This window comes from Nicotiana attenuata, chromosome 1 (genome assembly GCF_001879085.1).
Source record: "Nicotiana attenuata strain UT chromosome 1, NIATTr2, whole genome shotgun sequence".
Lineage (NCBI taxonomy): Eukaryota > Viridiplantae > Streptophyta > Magnoliopsida > Solanales > Solanaceae > Nicotiana > Nicotiana attenuata.
The window spans coordinates 14392486-14413171 of record NC_031989.1 but is presented as its reverse complement, the minus strand read 5'-3'; the positions used below and the strand labels follow the sequence as shown (position 1 = coordinate 14413171).

General features: G+C 37.5%; 2 protein-coding genes across 3 annotated transcripts; one reads left to right on the top strand and one right to left on the bottom strand.

Annotated features, from left to right (window-relative positions):
• LOC109244747 lies at positions 9267-17319 on the top strand. 2 transcript variants are annotated; one of them, XM_019411984.1, is made up of 14 exons: positions 9267-9697; positions 10717-10775; positions 11018-11120; positions 11229-11338; positions 11475-11543; positions 12595-13203; positions 13478-14016; positions 14093-14157; positions 14986-15065; positions 15258-15362; positions 15451-15590; positions 15704-15832; positions 16267-16419; positions 16509-17319. In XM_019411984.1, exons 1-14 carry the CDS (start codon positions 9508-9510, stop codon positions 16660-16662), a joined length of 2505 nt encoding a protein of 834 aa, XP_019267529.1. In that variant the 5' UTR covers positions 9267-9507; the 3' UTR covers positions 16663-17319. The 2 variants fall into 2 exon arrangements, with proteins under 2 accessions (XP_019267529.1, XP_019267460.1); XM_019411915.1 differs by having other exon boundaries at positions 14962-15065.
• Positions 17596-19815, bottom strand: LOC109244664 (pentatricopeptide repeat-containing protein At2g46050, mitochondrial). Its single transcript, XM_019411824.1, has one exon. The coding sequence runs from the start codon at positions 19679-19681 to the stop codon at positions 17837-17839; it is 1845 nt and encodes a 614-aa protein (XP_019267369.1). The 5' UTR covers positions 19682-19815; the 3' UTR covers positions 17596-17836.

The following is a 20686-nucleotide window of genomic DNA, read 5'->3' as shown; positions in this document are numbered from 1 at the left end:
TAGAAATATCTTAGCTCAGTTTAAAACCTCTTTTGAAAATGACTTTTTCAACAATTATGCAATTGAATGCAAAACAAATAGTGCAGATAAGCACAGAAGTCCGCCTCTCGGGCACCACACTCGGTTATCAGTTAATACCAGAGCAACAGGTAAATATTGCAAGAAGTAGCACAAACAACATATAATGGCAGACAATGAAATAAGGTAAACACATCAAACAGTACCGGTACCGTTGTGGCGTGCAGCCCGCTCCACATATCGCTGCGGCGTACAGCCCGATCCATTTATCGTCGACGGCGCTCACTGGGGGTGTTGTTGATACCCAATTTTTCCCTAGTAATTTTATACTCAAAATAGTTCCAAAATAGCATATATGTGCATATATAAGCACACCCAAGAGTTCTGGCATTTTTAATGATTTTTAAACCAATTCATTGCCTATTTTAATACAACAAAATCCAATAATTATTCCCAAAATTATCATTTTGGCGAATAATTCATTTTTATTCTCATATTTGCACCAAAATATAATTAAGGTAATTTTTGCATATTTTTACAAATTTATTTGGTATTTTTAAAACTAAAATTGCATATAATTGCAATTATAGCCTGTTTTGTAATTAATACCATTTTATAATTACAAAATTAGTTCCAGCATTTTTAAGTTAATATTTATGTAATATTTCTTTACTCAATATTTTTAATTTATTTTTAAAACCATCATCGCTATTTTTATAAAATAAAACAGGGAAAAAGTGGCTATTTAAAATCTGGCCTCAATTTCATTTCAATTACAGCCCAATTTGCACCCCAATTCAACCCAATCCCAACCCCCAAATCAATTTAAACCCGATTACTTGATCCAATCGCCCAAACCCGCCCGTTTTCTTTTTAAAATCTGAGCCATTGATCATTTTGATCAACGGTCCAGATCTCTTCTTTCCTTTTTAATTCCAAACGACCCCTAAACCCTACCCCATTCTTCCAGGAGCGCCGCCTCTAACTCCTCTCTTCTCTCAAACGCTCTCGAGCTCTCTCGAAACCCTAATCGCTCTCTGCCACCTCCAACCCCAAATCCACCGGAATCTATGGTTGTTCTAACCATGGACGACCTATTCTCACCCCCTACTGCTCTCACGTGCTTGATACCTGAAGGTTCGAGGCCAAACCTCAAAGGTCCTCGCTCAGACCTTTATCGATTCGGAGTTTCCAGCCATCTCCGGCCTTGCTCCGGTGTGTCTTAGCCTCTTGAGCCTGATTCCGACCTTATCAACTCCGGATCTGATCTTGTCTCTTCCAAGCCTTTCTCGTTTCTAGGGTTCTCAGAAACCCTAGCCTATTCGAGGTTCTTTTTCGTTTATTTGTTCGGATCTGTGCTCGATCTGTGCTATATGTGATGTTTTAAACGTTTTCCCCGATTTTCCTTTTTAAAATCTTTTGATTTCAAACTAGGGTTTCTGAGTCTGTTTGTTAATATTTTGTTCGATTCATTTCTTTATCATCTCTAAGTTTGATTGGTGTTGAAAACCTAATTTTTGGAGATTTGTTTGAGTTTCTGAGTCTATCTGTTTGATTTACTTTGTTTGCACCTGATTAGTGTCGAAAACCCTAATTTTGGGGGTTTATTCGAGCTTGTGAGACTGTTTGTTTGTTTTACTTGTTCATCGCGCGAAAGATTTATTGGATAGTTCATTCCAGTCTGAAGTCAGTCAAGTCATGGAATTGGCAGAAGTTCCCCCTTAACCAACCCTAAGAGGCCTCTAAACTCGATTGATTTCGAAAAACCCTAGTTTCTTCGGGGTTTACTCAAGTTCCTGAAGTTTACTTGTGCGATTCTCCTATTTGAAATTGTTCTACTTTATTTGAAGGTTTCAGCATCTCTTTGTGTGATTCTTTTGATTCTGCTTTCTTACTATCTGTCAAACTCGATTATGTTTTCTGAAAGGTTTTCACCTAACCTTTTGCATGCTTCTGATCTTTTCTCTCTTACTAAGCCAATGAAATTTGACCTACATGACTATCATGCTATTACTGTATGCTACCTCTCCTTGGCATAGCTTGGCCTCACATGTCTATTACTTGTGCACCTCATTTATATACTGAGTCCCTTCTGTGATTGATTTTCAAATTCGTGATTGATTTTCAAAACTTTTCCTTGTGCAGTTCTGATTTTTTACTCGCCCGTTAAGGGTTAATTGATTCTCCTTCTTTGTTTGGCCTTACCAGATCCTTTCCAAAATAAGTACACTCCTGTATTTAAACTTAATCCCCTACTATATGGTTTTACCGCTCCTTTTTTGGCAACAATCATTCTGCTTACAAATTGATTTTCTTTCCTTATATTAATCTTGTTAAGTGCCTGTTGAGCAGTAATCCCTTGATTAAAGGGAAAACCTGTGTTAATTGATTTTGACTGTGATTATTTCCATGTTTGTGTTGAAATTGTATTTGTTACCTTGTTTCTACTCGTTTTCAAAACTATAAATACATGTACTTCTTCCCTTTCAAGAGAGTTGGAACATGAACAAGTCATCACTTCTTCTCTCAAAATACACTCAGATTTTCTTTAAAAAAATATTCGAGTTCTCTGTACTCATAAGCTTAAGCTTCTTTTGATTGTGGCTTGGTTTGAAAGTATCCTGCTTCTCTTTGCTTGCTTCTTCTGCAACTGGTATGTTACCTTTGTTTAATTTCTGCCACTCCCCTATGTGTTTATTCTCCAGTTCATTCTTTATTGGGTTTACTGCTTCCATAATGTAAATTTTGCAAGTTGGTTTGTCTCTTTGCTATGCTCCTACATGAATCCCTATCCCCCAATCCCTTTTGTATGTTGAGTCACGGTTCAGAAACATGACAACACTTGACATTGTTGTTCATGTATATGGACTGGACTCCCTGAGTCCTAAACTCTTTCAATTCCCATTCCCCTTTCCCCTTTATATGTATCTTGAGCTTAAGACCTTGGTCTGGCAGTGTCCTAATCACTGTCTAGACCATAGTCTGACCTTCAATATGTCGGTGCTCTTATTTGCTGGCTGAGGCTTAGTCAGGTGTGTGCCAGCCTACCTCATGGTTATGTATGACCACCAGCCTGCCTTGGAATTCTCCCCCCCCCCCCCCATTGCACTTGCACTCATTCTTAGAATTTAAGTTCTGCCCCTCTCTTGTGAGCCTTGCTTTGGGACCCCTGAGCTCCCTCTGAACTTGGACACCTGAGGGTTGGCTCTTCCACACTGCACTATAACTCATTCTGATTAATATCGTGGATGTAAGCACTGCCTGGGGTTTCTGAAACTCCTTGGATCTCTGAAACACCCTAGATAAGAGAAGGCTTTGGAAATCTTGATCTCGGAAGTGGCTCAATCTCATATTATTAGACACTAAGTCTGAATTAGGCTGCTCGGATGTAGCTGATAGCTTCTGATGTACTTTTAATTTCAGTCTTGTTCTACTGGTCTGTAATGATTTGTATAAACTCATGGGGATTTAGTGAAAAAGGGAGGGGTTACTTTTATGCACAAAGGGCAGAAAATATGCCTATAGGATTTTGTCTCTAATTTGTGCAATTTCATACGTAGAAAGCATGTCTATAGGATTTAACTTCTGAATTCTGCAACTACACATGTAGATACCATGCCTATAGGGGTTTGCATCTCCGCATATAATAGCATCATTAGGCAAACATATAGGTTTAATAGTAAAATGGCATATGTAGATATCTTGGTTTACAAGGCTTCCATTAGTATTTAAAAAGGTATCACGTATAGAAAGCATGCCTATAGGGATTTCGAAACTAAAAATTGTCTCACTTATTCAAAACAGTGTTGATTTTACTAAAACAAACGACTTTTCTTTCTAAACCTACTCGCATGAACTCTGTTAAACATTTCCCAACCGATCTGCATTTTGGAACTCGTTTAGTTGTTAAACCGCGTACCCTTTTCTGAAACTTTTTGTTACTCTGAAATTTTCTTTAAAATCAGCTTGTGTTTTAAAATCGGTAGTTCTATCCAACACATAGACAAAAAAAAAAGGTTAACTAATCAACTGGATCATGTCTTAAACAACTGCATTCGAGTAAGACTAATGCAGACTTCCTATCTAAAAATATGTGTTGAACCAGTCCGCTCATCGCTTTAATTTAATTTAAGACCAAACCAGTATGTGCAAGACATGCTAAACTCTATGGCTTTATCTGATTCTAGGAGGTTTATTTGAGCCCTACTTGCTTATTTGCTTTCCCCTTTACTTGTATTATGTGTTTTGATTGACGCCTTAGTATTTTGTCCTTTAAAAACTCTCAAAAGGCCCCAAACCCCTCTCCCTTCAGGACTAGTAGTCCAAATGCCTCAGGGACTAATAGGATTGGGACGGGTACTAGCATGCAAAAAGTAACGAGACATTCCGCACTTTAATACCTTAATGGGGTGGGAAGGGTAGATATGGATATGATGACCACGCGATAACACCACGTGTATAAACGGTTACCGGGTGTTGTGTGGGGTGATCCATATTATTTATAAACATAGGACCCCTCTCCCTTTATCTGTTTATTTTTATTTCGAAAACTACTTTCTTCTCAAATTTCAGTCTCTTTAACTTCGTTTAATTTCAAATTATTTGCAACTATTATATGAAAACCCCCTCGTATTTATAATTCTTGCTTGTTTACTTGTTGTTTGCACTTAAAGTCACAACTGTAACATGGCCGGGAACCACACTAGTGGATCTTGAGGGATGCCTAACACCTTCCCCTCGAGATAATTTCTAGCCCTTACCCGAACTCTGGTTCTTCATCTCAAATTCTTTTAAAGTGTCCTAATGCACTATAATCATTAGGTGGCGACTCTTCAATTCCAAAATCCAATTCCAAAACGGGAATAGAGTTGTCTTTTCCAAAAAAATATCGTAAACCCGATTTCGCGAGAAAAAGGGGGTGTCGACAGGTGTGCAGACTCCGGGAGGGGCCCCTTACGGCCCAAGCGCAATATCAAGCCATCTTGTGGCATCAAACTAAGCCCTCGGCCTCATATCAATATCAGTATCACACTGCTGCGGCGTGTAGCCCGATCCAAAAGTATCCTCACAACACAGGCCCTCGGCCTTACTCAGTCAAAAATCACATAGCCTCTCGGGCAACAGTAAAACAGTATCTCACAGCCCAAAACATCATTTAAATATCATTTGAGTATTAAAACAGAGTAAACCTGGCTGCGTTTTGAAAACAGTGGAAGTAACATGACTGAGTTCAACTATAAAGTCAATACAGTGAGGAAACATCAACAACAATCCCCGAAGGGTTCAAATAGTTGGCACGGAGCCCAAATATGGCATTCAGCCCAAATAATGATGATAGCAAACTGATTTCAATCAAATACGTGGTAAAATCATTAATCGGGATGGACTAAGTCACAATCCCCAACGGTGCTCTACCCCACGCTCGCTATCCGGCATGCAAGTCACCTCAACATAGCACTATGATGTGCAAATCCGGGGTTTCACACCCTCAGAATATCATTTACAATCATTACTCACCTCAAGCCGGCCAAATCCTAGCTCGCTATGCCCTTGCCTCTCAAATCGACCTCCTCGCGCGTCGAATCTAATCAACACCACAATGAATACGTTACAATAGGCTAAGGGAACATACCCCAATCGAAAAGACTCGAAAAATATCGAAATTCACGAAATTTGCAAAACCCGAGCCCCAGGCCCACTTCTCGAAAATCAGAAAATTTAACATCATCGGATTCCTTATCTCGCCACGAGTCTATACACACCAAAAACTCTCAATTCGGACCACAAATGGCCCCTCAAATTCCAATTTAAAATCATAAAATCCCAAGCCCTAGTTTCCTTCAACTTAGCTAAATTCTCAAGAATTTCAAGGATAATTCCACAATATAATCGTGTTTTTAACTCATAAAACTTACCTCCAGTCAAACTCCTTCGAATCCCCTTCAAATGCTCCCAAGTAGCTCCCACAATGCTCAAAAATGGTGAAAATTAACTTAGCCTCGCGGAACAAAAATGATTTAAAAGAACCCTTCTGCCCAGACCTTTTCCACTTCTGCGGTTAAATAACCGCTTCCGCGACACCGCTTCCGCGGCAAACGTTCCGCTTCTGCGGATATCACTAAGGCCCCCAGGAACCGCTTTGCGACTCAAATTCCGCATTAGCGGTACCGTTTCTGCGGTCAACCTCCCGCTTCTGCGGAAGTCCACTTAAAGTCCAAATCTCGCTTCTGCGGCCTCCCTTTCGCACATGCGTCCTCGCTTCTGCGGTCCAAATTCCGCAGAAGCGGAAATACCAGAAGCAACACATTTTTTTCCTTTTCACAAATTCAAAACTTCCCGTTAGCCATCCGAAATCACCCCGAGGCCCCCCGGGACCTCATCCAAAAGCACCAACACCTCCCATAACATCATCCGAAGTTGTTCCAATCATTAAAATACCTCAAATAACACCAAAACCATCAAATTATATCGAGTTCAAGCCTAAGTTCTTCAAAAACTTCCGAAACACGCATTCCATCAAAATCCCAACCGAAACACATCCGAATGACCTGAAATTTTGCACACACATCCCAAATCACATAACGAAGCTACAGCAACTCTCGGAATTCCATTCCGACCCTCGGATCAAAATCCCACCTATCAACCGGAATTCACCAAAATACTAACTTCGCCAATTCAAGCCTAATTCTGCACCGGACCTCTAAAATTACTTCCGATCACACTCCTAAGTCACAAATCATCCCCCGAAGCTAACCGAATCATAGAAATTCATATCCGAGCCCTCTAACACAGAAGTCAACGTCCGGTTGACTTTTCCAAAATAAACCTTCCGTAAAGAGACTAAGTGTCTCATTTCCTTCTAGAACCAATCCAAATCAACTCGTTCACACCCAACACTGATAATGAAGCATAAAGAAATAGAAAATGGGGGAAACGGGGCGGTAACTCACGTGACGACGGGTCGGGTCGTCACAGTGTAATTAGAGAGATGACATCATTTTCTAATTCGAACGAAACCATCTTAATTTATTGCACAGATGAAACTATATTGTCATGTAACACAAAAATTGCACCCAATCCAAATTTTAACATGAGTTAAATATGAAATTCATGTATAATCTGAAACGATACTCCATATACAATAAGAAGCAAATTAAATATTGATATGCCAAGGTTTCCATTGGCTCAACCAAATTGATTAAAGATTGTCGGCTCTTTATACTTCCATCATGAAATAGGTTATCTTCTGAGTTGGTTAAAGCCTCTTGTTGATAACGTGTTATAAAACTTAGCTCAAAGTAATAATATAAAATAAGCAAATAGAAAATAATGTAGACAGAAAGAGAGGAGAGATTCTTATTTCTTCAAGTATTTTCCAAGTGTGTACAATGTGATGCCCAAACCCTCTATTTATAGAATGACATTGAGGTAATACAAAGGGCTGTCATGAACATGGTATTAATATTGAGAACATGGGAAAGATCATGGGTAGGTTATGGAGGTGTGTGAGTTACAGCTATAATGGTGAGAATTAGTGGGGATTATCTATATAATGGAGAAGAGTAATGAGAGTTATATTTAATTAGTGGACATCCATATAATATGTATTTCGTAACAATCTTAATAAAATTTCAATTATCATCTTGTTTTTCAATGTAACATACTTAATAATGAAATTTCTATGATATTAATTGAAGTGAATCACATGGCCATTGAAAACCTTTTTGGTTCTTATTTTTTTATCATATAATTCATCATTTAGTATTATTATAATATTGATATGACTTTTTTATTAGCTTTCCACGTTAATTAATATATTTGTCAATTAATTTCCTTTTTTTTAAATAAAGGGAGGGTATTACAAAAGAGCTAAATTTGGGAAAAGGGACAAAAGTTAAAGATAAAACTTCACAGATCTCTTAAATTGACAAACATTAAGGGGTCGTTTTGGTAGGATGCATTAGATAAAGTAATGCATGCATTTGCTTTGTGTATTAATAATACCTTGTTTGGTAGACATTTTGAATCTATGCAATAGTTATGCAAGCATTAGTTATACATCCTATTTGGTATTATCCTATGCATAACTAATGCATAGAAAGCCATGGTATTAGCAATGCAATGGGTTTAATGCATGCATTAGCTTAGTTAAAGATAAAATTGTCCTTCAAAGTTTATGCTTGATTAAAATATGCTAGTTATTATATTAATGCAAGTTTAAAATAATCCAAATAGTGAGAAATAAAATTTTATCTCTAGTAAATAAATAAATACTTAGCATATATATATATATACACACACACACACACACACACACACACACACATATATATATATATATATATATATATATATATATATATATATATATATATATATAGTTTTATATTACAATATAGGTAGACAAATCAAATAATTCATATAAAAACATTTCTCAACAAATGTTTCTTTTAAAAAGTTAGAGTGATGGACTGGTTTTGAGGACATTTTTGTAAACAAGCAATTCTTTTAGAAATTGTGCAATGCTTTAATGTATCAAACCAAATAATGGATAAAGAAATATGTCAGCATAGCTAATACCATCATAATTAATGCAAGCACAATTAATTTCAGCATTACTAATACATCCTATTCAACATTATTCTTATGCATCTACCAAACGACCCCTAAGAAGTATTAAGAACATGCACGATTGGCTCTTGCAAGAAAATTACAACTACACACGTTTCCTATTTTTCTCAAATTTGTTCTTTACTTGTTCTTTTTAAGCTTATAATTTCCTACCGGAAGTTATTATTTTCCTTATTTCTCGTGTTCATATCTTAAATTAGTAAATTAAAATAAAATACAACATAAAAAGAATTTTTTTAATGTATATTACGAGATCAGCAAAAGTTTTATAACTACAAGCCATCCAAATTAATGATATAACTAACTCTATTTGGATTTATAAATATAAATTAATTTTATTTCCCATAATTGGAGTATCAATTTGTTAAGTATACTAAATTCGCACAACAAAAAAAGAAACTAAACTTTCATTTTCAGACATAAGTAATTAATTGAGATTACTTTTCTTCTCCAACTTTGTCCCATCATCTTTTTCCCACTAGCGTGTTTATTACACCATCACTCATCGACCTCCACGAGGCGCGTGAACTTACTCGCATCCTTCTTGCCAAGGAAATGGTGGCGTGTTTATTTGACGTAATAACACAATATTATACTAGTAATTTTTAGTCCAATTTCAATTAAACACTAGTCAACCCACAAATCCAAAAACATACTCTAAAAATTCACCAAACGCTAATTTAATATACTTATTTTGTACTACAATTTATTATATATATATAACCAAAAATCCTGATTCACATTCCATTAAAAAATCAGATTTTTTAGCTAATGTATATTTATAGGAGAATGATTCAATAAAAACATCCTCCTTCTCTGTACTAAGAATAATCAGTTTCTTAAAGGGGGGAAACAAACATGTTTATGATTCTGGGTCATTCTTATTCGAATCTTTGTCTAGTAGTATTTGTACTAGTGTTTACAGCTACTTGTTTTAGTTCACAAGTGGAAGGTGGGGATGATGATGGTCGGCACAACAGTGTCACTCTTTCTAGCTTCACGTATGCAACAACTCTGCTCAAACCTTATGAATGGCGATACATTAGTGGTAATTTATTGCATCACTTGATTAAAGTTTTTTTTCCCTTTTCCTCAGTGGGGTTTTGCTTCTTCTTCTTTTTTGGGGGTGTGGGGTGGAGGAGTGGACTTTGGGGGGGGGGGGTGTAGAGAGTTTGATGGGGCAGGGGGACGGATTGTGGTAGGCAGGTTTCAAGTTTCATTTTGACGAATTTGCAATACAGGGTTTTGATTCTTTTTAGTATTCTTGATATCTTACCATGATATTTTGCCTTGTTTGGGTGGTTTTCTGTACTTGCTGCTATTTCTTGTATTCATCAATACAAGAATAGATGAATGCAGTGACACATGTACGAGAGCAATATTCCGAGATGCTTGTTCTGTTTTTGTTCTTGTTTTTTTAGTTGGTTTAATTGATGGTCTGTGGATAATTTGTTTCACTGACGTACAAGTTGCTTTGATTTGATGCTTGTTCTGATTCAACAATCTGGTTATGTTTATCTATTCCTGTTAATATCTCCTTAGTCATGAGCTGCTTGTCTTTTTATTCAGCAGTTGCGGGTTTAGCTTATCCCGGAAACAGCCTCTCTACTCCTTCGGGGCAGGGATAAGGTCTGCGTACACTCTACCCTCCCCAGACCCCACTTGGTGGGATTTTACTGGGTTGTTGTTGTTGTAGTTGCGGGTTTAGCTTGGTCTTTGCCTTGAGTGCTTTCTAATGTTTAACTATGAACATTTTATCTATCTTGGTTGTGTTTGTGAAGAGAATATCAGTATTTACATCTATGTTGATATTTGAGAAATGTTGTTTTTTACCGGCATATTAGTGCTTTCTTATTTTGTTAGTCTCTCAGTTTTTCAAATCTTTCCTAGCTGGATTTCCTCATTTGATGGCTATCTTTTGATTTTGATAAGTCACTTTGTTCAGTTTTGGTTGCATCACAGATAATTGTGTAAGGAAATGTTATATACAAAGTAACATGTGTAGCAAGGGTTTCTTTCTATTTTCATTAATGGCTTACTGGTTTCGGTTTCCATGCCTTTCTGCAGTGGACTTACCACCATGGTTCTCTTCAGTGACTATTGATTTGGAATCCAATGTTGGCCTTGTAAGTTCACAGCCAATACTTTTGTCATTGAAGTTTTGCTTATAACTTTACAACTTTGTAAGCTCTTTTTGTTTGTGCTAAATATATGATAATGTAATTTGCTCCTTTTGTGCACTACAATTTTCTCCCTTTACTTCCTTGATATTGGTATTTAAGAATTTTTTCCGCCTGATCATACCATGCTTTTAATCCCAATATTTATCCTTTTACAATCTTTAATTCCTGAATCTAACTGCAAGCAGAACCTGAAAAGCATAGGAAAAGTAAGTACTTTGCCGATGATCTGCTTCCGAGAAGGAAGTCCACCCCTTCCAGATGTTTATAACACTTCTCTTACAGGTTTAGGTATGATCTTTTAACTGAGACTGAGCATTTGACATACAATTATGTGGTTGTGATGATTTTATAGCAGGATGTGGCCGCAAACAAGTAATTATAGTCTTTTATCTGTAGTGATAGATCATATCTCGAATAGTTCCTTTGGAGGGTCACTAGACCTTCAAATTGTTGAGAAGTGCTATCCCATGCAAAAAAGTATATTCTTGACGTTGACAAACGAGCAGGTTTATTCTTAACTTTCTAATATTTGTGGGCTAGTTTATTGTTTGTGCTATACTTGTTCTTTCTTTTGACAGATAAAATTCTCTTCATGGTGGTCTTATGCATGTGTACTTGGGTTTGAAATAAGCTTTTTCGCAGATTTCTCCAGGAATATGGTATTTTGGTCTCTTTAACGGCATCGGACCTATAAGGACACAGTCAAAAATGGTACTTGCTCTGACTTATTTATATTCCATGTTTTAGCCAGTATCCTTTTGCGCTTCTTTCTTATGGATATCACTATTTGAGTTTTCAACATATGATCGAATAGGCAGTTTTTTTTAATACTCTTTTGATCTATCTGAAAATTCTGTCTGGGCGTCTCTATGTGATCAATTAATACCCAGTATTGTTGAAGAATTCAACTTGATATTCTCTCCTATTTACTGTGTCGACAAAGAATCAAATTATCACTATGTTTATTCCAATCTGTACTTCGCTGGAGTGGAAGTAAAAGATGAAAGGTCGGTTAGTTTGGCTAGGAACTGAAGGATAGGGTGAAGTGAAAAAGGAGAGCTAACTGGATTAATCTTGTTTGGGATTACGAAGAGGGGAGGGGAAATAAAGTGGAGAACGTGTTAAACGTCCACATGAGCTCTTTCACTAGCTCAGCAATAATGATTTTGATTTTCCCAGAGCTCCCAGCCACTGAACCTTAGAGAAACATGGGGAAATGACTTGCAGCTTTCTTTTGATGTTGTCATGCATTATATGAAACTGGTGAAAAAGATTTCTTAGAGGAAGAAACTATAGAAATGGTAGATTGGTGAGCGTTGTAGTTTATGTAGCTAATAAATGAGCCACAGCCACTACATCAAAAAGGGGCTAACTGATCTGCCAAATCTGTGAATGTAAAAATACCTAGGTAAGGAAGTGTTCTGCTTGAGAGAGAAGCCTGTGCTCTTCCCTTTTGGGCTAGTCATTGGTAAGGAGAGATTTGATACATACTGAAAATTGTTTGGTTAAAAAGGTAGCAGGTGTGTTTCAAGTTTGCATGCTGTCCACTTGTATGATGAAGATTATTGTTCCTTTATCTTGACAATGAAAGAAATACTATTCTAGCCATGAATCTGGAGGTTCTAAATCTAATACTATTGTCCCTTGGAGCCTAGCTTACCACTACGGAAGAAAAACCGTTCTTTGAAAGTCCTAATGCCCATCATTTCAACAGTGTAATATCTTAGCTAGCTAATTTCTATTCATTGATTTCTTTTTGCAGATTAATCGAGGACATTCTTACTCATTCAGTGGTAATATAACTGTGGAAGGGTGTACAAATTCTGCTATGTTGGGAAAATTCTGCAACCAAACAATTAGTTTACTCTCATGTTTGGACACCTATATATCTTCTGAAAGTGGAATAGGTAGTCGATCTTATAACATAACTGCAGCGAATGTGACTCCCTGTGGAGGTACCGAGGATAGCTGTCTTGATGTTGCTGGGTCAAAAGTCTACTCCTTGGATGTAGTGAGTATTGCCGAGGAGCTAATAATCACAGCATTAAATATCACGTTTACTCAATCACAGCATTCTAATGGAACCATCAGCAGCAGCGGAATTTCCCTTATGTGCTATGTTCGGCATGGGGCTATACCACTGCCACAAGTGTATGATTATTCTTCTGATATAAACAGAACCCCTTTGGTCATACCTTTACCTAGACTTGGTCGTTGGTATATTAAAATTCAGCCAGCAAACCTGTCAGAAAGCATGGTAGTAGTCCAAGAAATGATCACAACAATATGTTATTCATTGGAATGGCAAGTACTTCGGTGTCCTGCGGATAAGGCTGGATTGAACTGTACATCAGCAAAATACACACTTCAGGTGGATTAATAATGAGTTTGGACTGCTTCCATCTTTCTCAAATCTTTTCATTAATTTCATATACTTGTTCACTTGCACATTAATCATGTAGGTAGTGGTATTGGATAACTGAGCTTCTTGCTTATTAAAAGAACATGCTACCCTAGATGTACAGTACACATTTTCTCTTCTAGTGCAAACTGCACAGTTCAAAAATGACCTGTTTAGTTTGTCAATCTTTCCATGTCTCTTTTTTTTTTTTTTTTTTGTGAATTCTTGAAATGGTTCTGTGCAGACGTTTCTGAGGAAAAACCCATCTGTTGCTTTTGAATCTTATTATCTACCGATCAGTAGAGAAGCTTCCTCAAACTCTGCTAATTTCCCTTTGGGACTTCTTTTGAGTAATTCCTCTGATGGAGATATGAGGAATTACACTTGGACCTTTTTCCTTCTGGACATCCCCTATGCTGCTGCTGGCGGAAATATCCATGTCCGCCTTACATCAGATGCAAAGATAAGTGGGGAAATATATGCCAGATATGGTGGATTGCCGTCTCTTAGTAACTGGGATTACTTCTATGCAAACAGCACAAGCAACTGCAACGGTTCCATGTTTTTTAAGATACACGATGCAAGTGATAAGTCCATCAGCTTTTATATCATATATGCTAGAGGAGGAACGTGGAGTTTTGGGTTAAGGCACCCAATTTCTGATAGGCATAGTTTGACCGTTGAAACTATCATGTCTATCTCACTAGAGAGATGCCCACAAAAATGCTCTTCGCATGGGACATGCCAGTCTGTGTTGGATGCAAGTGGTCTCACATTTTACAGGTTTGTATATGATGACTTCTGAAGATTAAGCTATTGAGTCGTCATGTTCTCATGCAATCCAATCTGTCCTTTTCAGTTTCTGTGCATGTGGTAGGCGCTATGGAGGCTTTGACTGCAGTATTGAACTTGTTTCTTCTTCAGGTTAACCATTGTATTTTTGTGACTTTCAGACTTGTCTCTGTGCCTTTAGCCATTTTACAAGAAGTGTTGCTATATCCTCTGCGGTTTGTGTATTTTTGATAACTCTTAAATTAGCACTTAAAATTGAGCCTAGAACCAAGCATTCCAGGTTGTACTAACCAGCTACTGTCTTGCACAATCGGTACTATCTCGAGTAAACCTGTCAATTGATTCAACGCATGATAATCTGAGAAGTAACATTTGTACTCAATATGCTTCTTTTTTATATGACACAGTTATATTTGCAGTGTCCTAGACAACTTTCTCCTTTGAAAAAGAATTCTTAGTAAATATTCAAAAATCCATGCGTACTTAATAGTACTTTCTGTATAGCTTCTGAATATGCAAATTTTTATTTTTAAGAAATCAGTGAATCAATGTCCAAAATCAGCAAAAGTTGGACAAATTTCACTCCAGCATGTCTTTCATCTGGGAACAGGGGGAAGAATAATAACAATAATCTTGGCCCATAGTTATTCCCCACCACCCTTAAGAAGTAGAAATTGGTGAACATCATTTCTAGATAAACAATTAGATAAGGCAACTAGTGGATTCAGCCGTTCATTATTGTTGTTCTGAATGCTGATAACATGTTCTGATCGTGATGCGGTGTTGAACTATTTGCAACTGCAGCATGTGTTTCAACAAGCTCTCTGCTATTGCTAGTACACTCTTGATTACTATTTGTTTGTTTACGTTTTTGTTAAAATTTCAAGTCAGTAGTTTCTCATCAATAGTCATTAATTATGCAATAGTCTTTTAAAGGACAAGTGCTGAAAACTGATGTAGGACACATGTGGCAATCAATTACCCTTATTGCATCCAATGCTGCAGCTTTGCTCCCTGCTTACTGGGCCCTCCGTCATAAGGTAATATTAGCTAATCCGATAACCTCCTAAGACCATTAATTTCTTCTGATTGATACTCAATTGAAAATGCTATAAAAGTCAGGTATCCAGGGTTATATTTTAAGCAGACAAGCGGATGAACTTGAGAAAGAGCTATTCCTTGGATTCTTCATTTTCTATGTTTAAAAGGTAAAACTCTCCTTTCTTCTGCAGGCATTTGCTGAATGGGTTCTTTACACATCAAGTGGTATCTCAAGTGGTCTGTATCATGCATGTGATGTTGGCACTTGGTGTGCACTAACTTTCCATGTCTTACAGGTATCACTCTTATGGATTTTGAAATATTGCATTTTTGGCACCTGGTGGCTAAGTAATCTAATGGTTTCTTTTATGTTGATGGCACCAGTTCATGGATTTCTGGCTATCTTTCATGGCTGTTGTTAGTACTTTTGTATACTTGGCTGCTATCGATGAAGTTTCAAAGAGGACCATTCACACTGTTGTTGCAATCCTGACAGCCCTCATGGCTGAAAGTGGACCGACCAGGTAAATTTGAAATGAGGTTTTCTCTTCATCAGAAAGAAAAAAAAAAGGTGGGCTGGGGCTTTCTAGTGATTGGACCGTGTGGATCAGCTTTAACCTGGTTGAACATTTTACAGGTCCTCGAACATTATTCTTGTCGTGGCTATTGGGACTGTGGGTCTGTTAATTGGGTTCCTGGTTGAATTCTTTACTCATCATAGGTGGATTTCCTTTCCAACAGAAATTTGTTTGAACATGCTCAACAGGTAGGTGGATTTCCTGATCCGAAAAATTTAGACCTGTAAATAAAGCTGAAAGATGATAGTATTTCATTTTTCATATATGATCATACTCTTATAGGAAAGTTTTGGTTTTGCAAAATGTATGATCTTTATAGGATTACATTCAAAGGTCCCTTGCAATAGAAATCAGTTACCACAGGTTCATTTTTAACGATTTTCAACTAATTTTGTCAACAACTCCATACAGAATATTGAGGCTGAGCTTATGAACTTCTCTGAAAACTTTCCCCATAGTCAAGCATATGATCCATGTTTATCTTCCATAAGCCATACCTACACTTTTCAATTGTGAAGGAAGAAAAAGAACAGCAAGGATTCTAGCAATAAAAATATAAGGATTACTTTATGATTTTTTGTTTTAATCTCTACTATTTCGGCTAAGCATGAACTGAATGCAGATGGGAAACTGTAAAAGCATGGATTCATAATTTCATTCGGTCACTTCTAAAGCGCTTTCGGTGGGGCTTTTTACTTGCGGGATTCACTGCATTAGCAATGGCTGCTACTAGCTGGAGATTAGAAACAAGTCAAAATTACTGGATTTGGCACAGGTATGAACAGCTATAAAAAATTATCCTTCTATGTCTCTCTCTATCCTCTTCCAGTCTTTCTCTGACATTTTAATGTGTCATTTCTGCAGCGTATGGCATGTTTCAATATATACTTCTTCATTTCTTTTCCTCTGTTCAAAAGCAGCCGCAGTAAACTGCGAGAACGAACAACCTCAATCAGAAAATTATGAGTTGGCTCGTCAAAATTCTTTCAGTGGTAATAATGAAAGAGATGGTAGATAGATCATACTAGAATCTACTTGAGCCCAAGCACATAACATATAGAGCTGCTTGATGCTGAAAACAGACAATGAATTGTTCCATCAGGAGGACACTTCTCCCTATTAGGCAGGTGATTAGTGGATAAGGGGAACCAAATGTTTGTTAGTTGTTCTCAAATAGTTATCTTAATTTTCTTGAAGTTCTCCTTTGGCTTAGGGATACTCAACCATTGGTGTCCTGTTTTATATAACATTGTTTATAGGAAGCAAAAGCAGAAAAGGTCCATTTTGTATAGTCAGGGAGGTTATAACTTACAATAGAGAAGATGAAAAAGGAAAGAAAATATTGGTGCAGAGAAATGTCCAAGGTATACTAACTTTGTTTTATTCTTTCTCCGTCAAGTCCATAATGGTGATGGAGGTGCAAGTTAGACCCGACATGTTTAAATGTTGGTGAAGTCTGTAAACACTTTCAATGTTATGCTCCTGTATAAAGTCCCATATATGTACTGCTGCATAGCTCACTGTGTCAGTTGTTTGTACGTATTAATTATGGTGTATCTTGTATGCTCTGTATTACACTTGTAGAAGATGTTACATGAAATTGGGTGGCCAGTTTGTAGCTTTTCCCCATTGGAGGAAAGGGAAGAAGTAAAGTCTCTGGCTTTTTCTTTATGTTTATTTATCTTTTTGTTATGATCTTAGACATCCTTCAATTCAAAAGGGGGATTATATCAGCTTTGGGTGCTGGGGATCAATGTGCAACCTCATGGTTAACAATTCCACTTCCAATGGCACCGAGTCTCATTAACTGTTCCTTTTCCCCCTTAATCGTAATTGAGGGAGTTGCTGATTTCCCCACTCGTGGGAATACATTGGGTATGTTGTTGCTGATTATGGTTAAGCCATGAAAAGTTAGTATCAAAAGGATGAAGGAAAAACATACATCCTCTGAATGGAAGTGTGAATCTTCTTAAATATACAGATTCTAAAATAAATCTCTACAGACAAGAAGGCAACAGTATAGACAATTACCCTTCACAATCTTTGCAAAAATTTCTAACACACATCGTCATTGTAGGAGGCTACTATAACATGCTTTACACCACTGTGGTGCAGAAAGCGTTAGTGTTCTCTTGCATTTTCATGCTAAAGATAGCCTAAGTGTTTGCAACTGCAGTGAAGGATTTGTCAATTCATGCTAATGTGTTAAATCCACCAGCAATTTCCACACTACAGCCTGGCGACTTGTTATGCAACCTCTCTCTTGCCATTTTCCAGATGAAGGCTGCATCAAGCCAATTACTGTCAGAGGCATACAAATTTGACATAAGGACGTAAGTAGCAGTATCATTTGGATCTATAACGAAAAGCTTTTCTGCTGCCCATTTTGCCAATTTCATATTTCCATGGATATTACAAGTGCCAATGAAAGCCTTCAGGGCATCTGCTTGGGATTCAACTGGCATTGAGTTTACAACTTCATAAGCCTCATTCAGAAGGCCTAATCGCCCAAAAAGATCTACAATACAGGTATAGTGTTCCGAACTTGGCATAATTTGGTAGTGATTAGTCATCAAACTGAAGTACTGCAGTCCTTTACAAAAAAGACCACCATGGCTACAAGCAGAGAGAACCTCTAGAAATACAATTCCATCTGGCTTCACATCATTTACCAACATTTTGTCAAAAAGTTGAATAGCTTCCTTTGAAAAGCCGTGAGATGCATAAGCTCCAATCATTGAGGTCCATGAGACAAGATCTGGTGCTTTTATTGAGCTGAAGGACTGGTAAGCATGAGCAATACTACCACACTTTGAGTATGCATTTATCAACGCGTTTCCAATTGATAAAGAATTTGAGAATCCATATTTTACTGCATAAGCGTGAACTTGTACAATTTCAGTGGCCATTGATAAGTTACCACATGAACTAAGGACACTAGCCAAAGTGAGCTCATCAGGAACAAAATCCTCTCTTAACATCCTTCTTAGAAGTTCGATAGCTTCCTTCCCATCTCCACGGCGTCCATAACCTACAATAATAGTATTCCAAGAGACCACATTTCGGAAGGCCATCGCGTCAAAAACCTTGCGAGCATCGGTTATATGTTCATTCTTGGCATACATATCAACAAGTGCACTTTCAACCACCACATCCATGTTAAGGCAAATTTTAACGGCAAGTCCTTGGATCTGCCTACCTAAGTCATAAAACCCCAAACTCGCGCAGGAATTAAGTAGACTAGCGAATGTAAATTCATCCCCCTCAACCCCCTTCAATCTCATCAAATTGAATAAGCAGAAAGCCTCTTCACCCAAAACATTCAGTACATAGCAAGAAATCATAACATTCCATAACACCAAATCACGCGCCAAAACCCCATCAAGAACACACCTAGCCTCTCCAACCAACCCAAACTTTCCATACAGATCAACAAGATTGGCACAAAGAAAACAACTTTGATCATATCCCAACTTCACAATTGCACAATGCAACATCTTACCCAACCAAAAACCGTCCTTTAACTCCACACACAGTTGGAGCAACCCACAGAAAGTAATGCAATCAGGGGGCACCGATTCCATCAACATTTGCTTGAAATAATGGAACCCCAGATGAACATTTGCATTAAAACGCTCGGTAGAATACCTTAAACCACATATCAACGTATTCCAAGTTACAACATTTCTAACGCACATTTCATCGAACAGCTTGCATGCATCAGCAAACTCTTTGCATTTTACATAAACATGCAAGAGCTGGTTTCCCAGGGAAAGCACGTTAGTCATACCCAAATTAATTATATTTGCGTGTATTTGTTTGCCTTCATAAAGATTGCCCATTTTTGCTGAAATTTTAAGGGCATTGGAAATACAAGTGTGGGATTTACTCGAATCATTATAATTGGTATGCTTAACAGTAGGAACTGAAGCTTCTACTCTAGCTAAAGGTGAACTAATGGTGGCGGCAGTGGTCGTTAGAAATAATAACTGCTGGTTAAAGGAAATGATTGGAATTGGAATGTAGCGGATAATCATGGATTGCGGAAAATAGCCACACTAGTGGCCCGGAGAAATGACTGGCCATACAATCTTTGGATGGTTATAGAAATTAAGATTGAGCAATCTTTTGTACTGTATTATCTTAATAAGTGTAACATTTTTCTTGAATGTTTGACCATAATAAATTACTTGAGTATGTACGTGTTACAATAACGTCACTTATAATTGTATTATCATTCAAGTTGGAAATGTGAATGCAAGTTTGGAAGCTGCAGCTATTCTGGGTTGTACGAAGAGCTTGCGCAGTAATACTTAGCAGTTAAGTAAGTTAAGAGAGTCCTTTAGTTGAAGTTCTGAGTATGAGCAATTGAGTCCTGTATTAATTTAAATGTAAGTTTTGGTAAAGACACATTGACCCCGTTACTTGTCAATTCTAGGCTCTTGGGGTCCACTAGAATTAGTTAAACTCTTTTGTCTTTTAGCTAGTAGTGGAGGCATATATACTCTGTAATGGGACGCTGAAATCATAAATGGAAATATCCTCATTTTAATTTCTTCTTCTCTTTCTTAGCTTGTTGTAGATTTAGCCCTAAAACCTAGCTGTCGCATCAGTGGTATCAGAGCATCCTTCCAACTCTGTGGGAGAATGTCAACGGAAATGAACGAGGTGATGAATCTGTTGCAGAAAATGTCAACAGACATGTCCACCTTTTTAGCTAGGTAAAACCAACTAGAAGCTAACCACGAATAGAGTTTCAGAGGCCAAGAAGAAGCTCTGAGCGAGATCAGGAGTGTGCTCAATGAGGTTATTCATAGAGGTAAGAGACCGGAAAGAGATAAGAATGTGAGCTGCACGGGAGAGGAACTGTATTCCCCAACTGATAAGCCATTTGATTTCGGTGAGTTAGCTACTCCCTCTACTACTGGGGTTAGCATTCCTATGGGAATAAGTGGGGGTATAGTGCCTACTGTGCTATCACCTGTTAATGAACAGGTACATACATTGATATTAGGCTATATAGATGATATTTACACCTTAAT